This window comes from Muscardinus avellanarius (genome assembly GCF_963383645.1).
Source record: "Muscardinus avellanarius genome assembly, chromosome: 1".
NCBI lineage: Eukaryota > Metazoa > Chordata > Mammalia > Rodentia > Gliridae > Muscardinus > Muscardinus avellanarius.
This window is the reverse complement of record NC_137786.1, coordinates 139970858-139972430: the sequence shown is the minus strand read 5'-3', so window position 1 is coordinate 139972430 and position 1573 is coordinate 139970858. Positions and strand designations below refer to the sequence as shown.

General features: G+C 47.6%; 1 protein-coding gene across 1 annotated transcript; it reads left to right on the top strand.

Moving 5' to 3' along the window:
- Positions 1-501: 501 nt before the first annotated feature.
- CLDN25 (claudin 25) lies at positions 502-1191 on the top strand (the record flags this gene model as incomplete). The annotated part of the gene is made up of 1 exon (XM_080701301.1): positions 502-1191. The coding sequence occupies one exon, from the start codon at positions 502-504 to the stop codon at positions 1189-1191; it is 690 nt and encodes a 229-aa protein (XP_080557427.1).
- Between the last annotated feature and the right edge of the window lie 382 nt (positions 1192-1573).

Below are 1573 nucleotides of genomic sequence, written 5' to 3'. Positions count from 1 at the left end.
TTGCTGAGGTTGCTTCAAACCTTTGATCCTCCTGTCTCAGGCTCCCAAGTACAGGGATTACATACATGTTAAATGTATGTGGCCACCACACTTGGCTGGCTACATATATTTAAAAGTATGAAATATGAAGTCATATTGCCCTTCAGGAAGAGTATATCAATGTATATTCCCAGAACATTAGTCTTGTGATCTTGGAGGTGGGGAGTGATTTTAACTTTAAGTTTATGAATGGACTCATCAAATATATGTTGATGGCTTACCACATGGCTTTTTGCCCTTCGTGGGACCCTCCTCCAGAATCCACACCCACATCCAATCTTGGACACACCCCCTAAAGCCAAGTTTCTGACACCTGCCTCACCTGCTGCCCAGAAAACTAATACAGAAACCCTCTCCAAATGTGAAAAACTTTCCACCCAGCCTCCTGAGAAGCAGTACCTACCTGCTCAGGCATCCCTGAGTCGCCCAGCCTTCTCCTCTGCCTCTGTGGAGGGAGAAGCCATGACCTGGAGTTGCCGTGGGAGGGTCCAGATCGGGGGACTGCTCCTCTCGCTCCTTGGCTGGGTCTGCTCATGCGTCACCACCGTCTTGCCCCAGTGGAAGACTCTCAATCTGGAGCTGAATGAAATGGAGACCTGGCTCATGGGGCTCTGGGAGGCCTGTGTGAGTCAGGAGGAAGTTGGCACTGTATGCAAGGCCTTTGAGTCCTTTTTATCTCTGCCCCAGGAGCTCCAGGTATCCCGCATCCTCATGGTAGCCTCCCACGGGCTGGGGCTGTTGGGGCTTCTGCTCTCTAGTTGTGGATCTGAATGCTTCCAGTTTCACAGGATCCGGCGGCTATTGAAGAGGCAACTTTGCCTCCTAGGAGGGTCTTTGGAAGCATTGGCTTCAGCCACTACCCTCTTTCCAGTCTCCTGGGTAGCCTATGCCACAATCCAAGACTTCTGGGATGACAGCCTCCCTGAGATTGTACCACGGTGGGAGTTTGGAGATGCCCTTTATCTGGGCTGGGCTGCTGGCATTTTCCTGGCTCTAGGTGGACTATTTCTCATCTTCTCTGCCTTTCTGGAAAAAGAAGACTTGCATTCTTCTTGGATGACTGATCCCGCAACCCCAGCGTCCTGTGCTCCACCAGTGGAATCAGATGGCTCCCTCCACCTCACACCAAGACACATGAACCTGCTCATCTAGGACTGGCTTCTGCCAAGAAATCTCTGCAATAAAGAAATGTCAGTAGCATCCTTTCTCTTCCTTTTCTCGCTTCATTTCATTTTGGGGGTAAGGGGTTACCGTACCTTTTGTTAAAGATTTGATTATCTCGGTGATATGGCAATCTTCACTTCAGAGTGAAAACTCGGGGCACAGCGTCTCAAAAGCATATTTATCTCATTTGAGATTTTATGATTTTATTTATGCAAAATGCTTTCAATGCATTTTTAGTTATATACTTGATTGTTTTGTTACTAGGGAAAATGTATCCCAAAGTTATATCCATCAGAGCAAATCTCATGTGAAAGAGGTATTGTCTGTGAAGCTAGAAAAGCTATCAAAGGTGCCTTGGCAAAGGAAAATA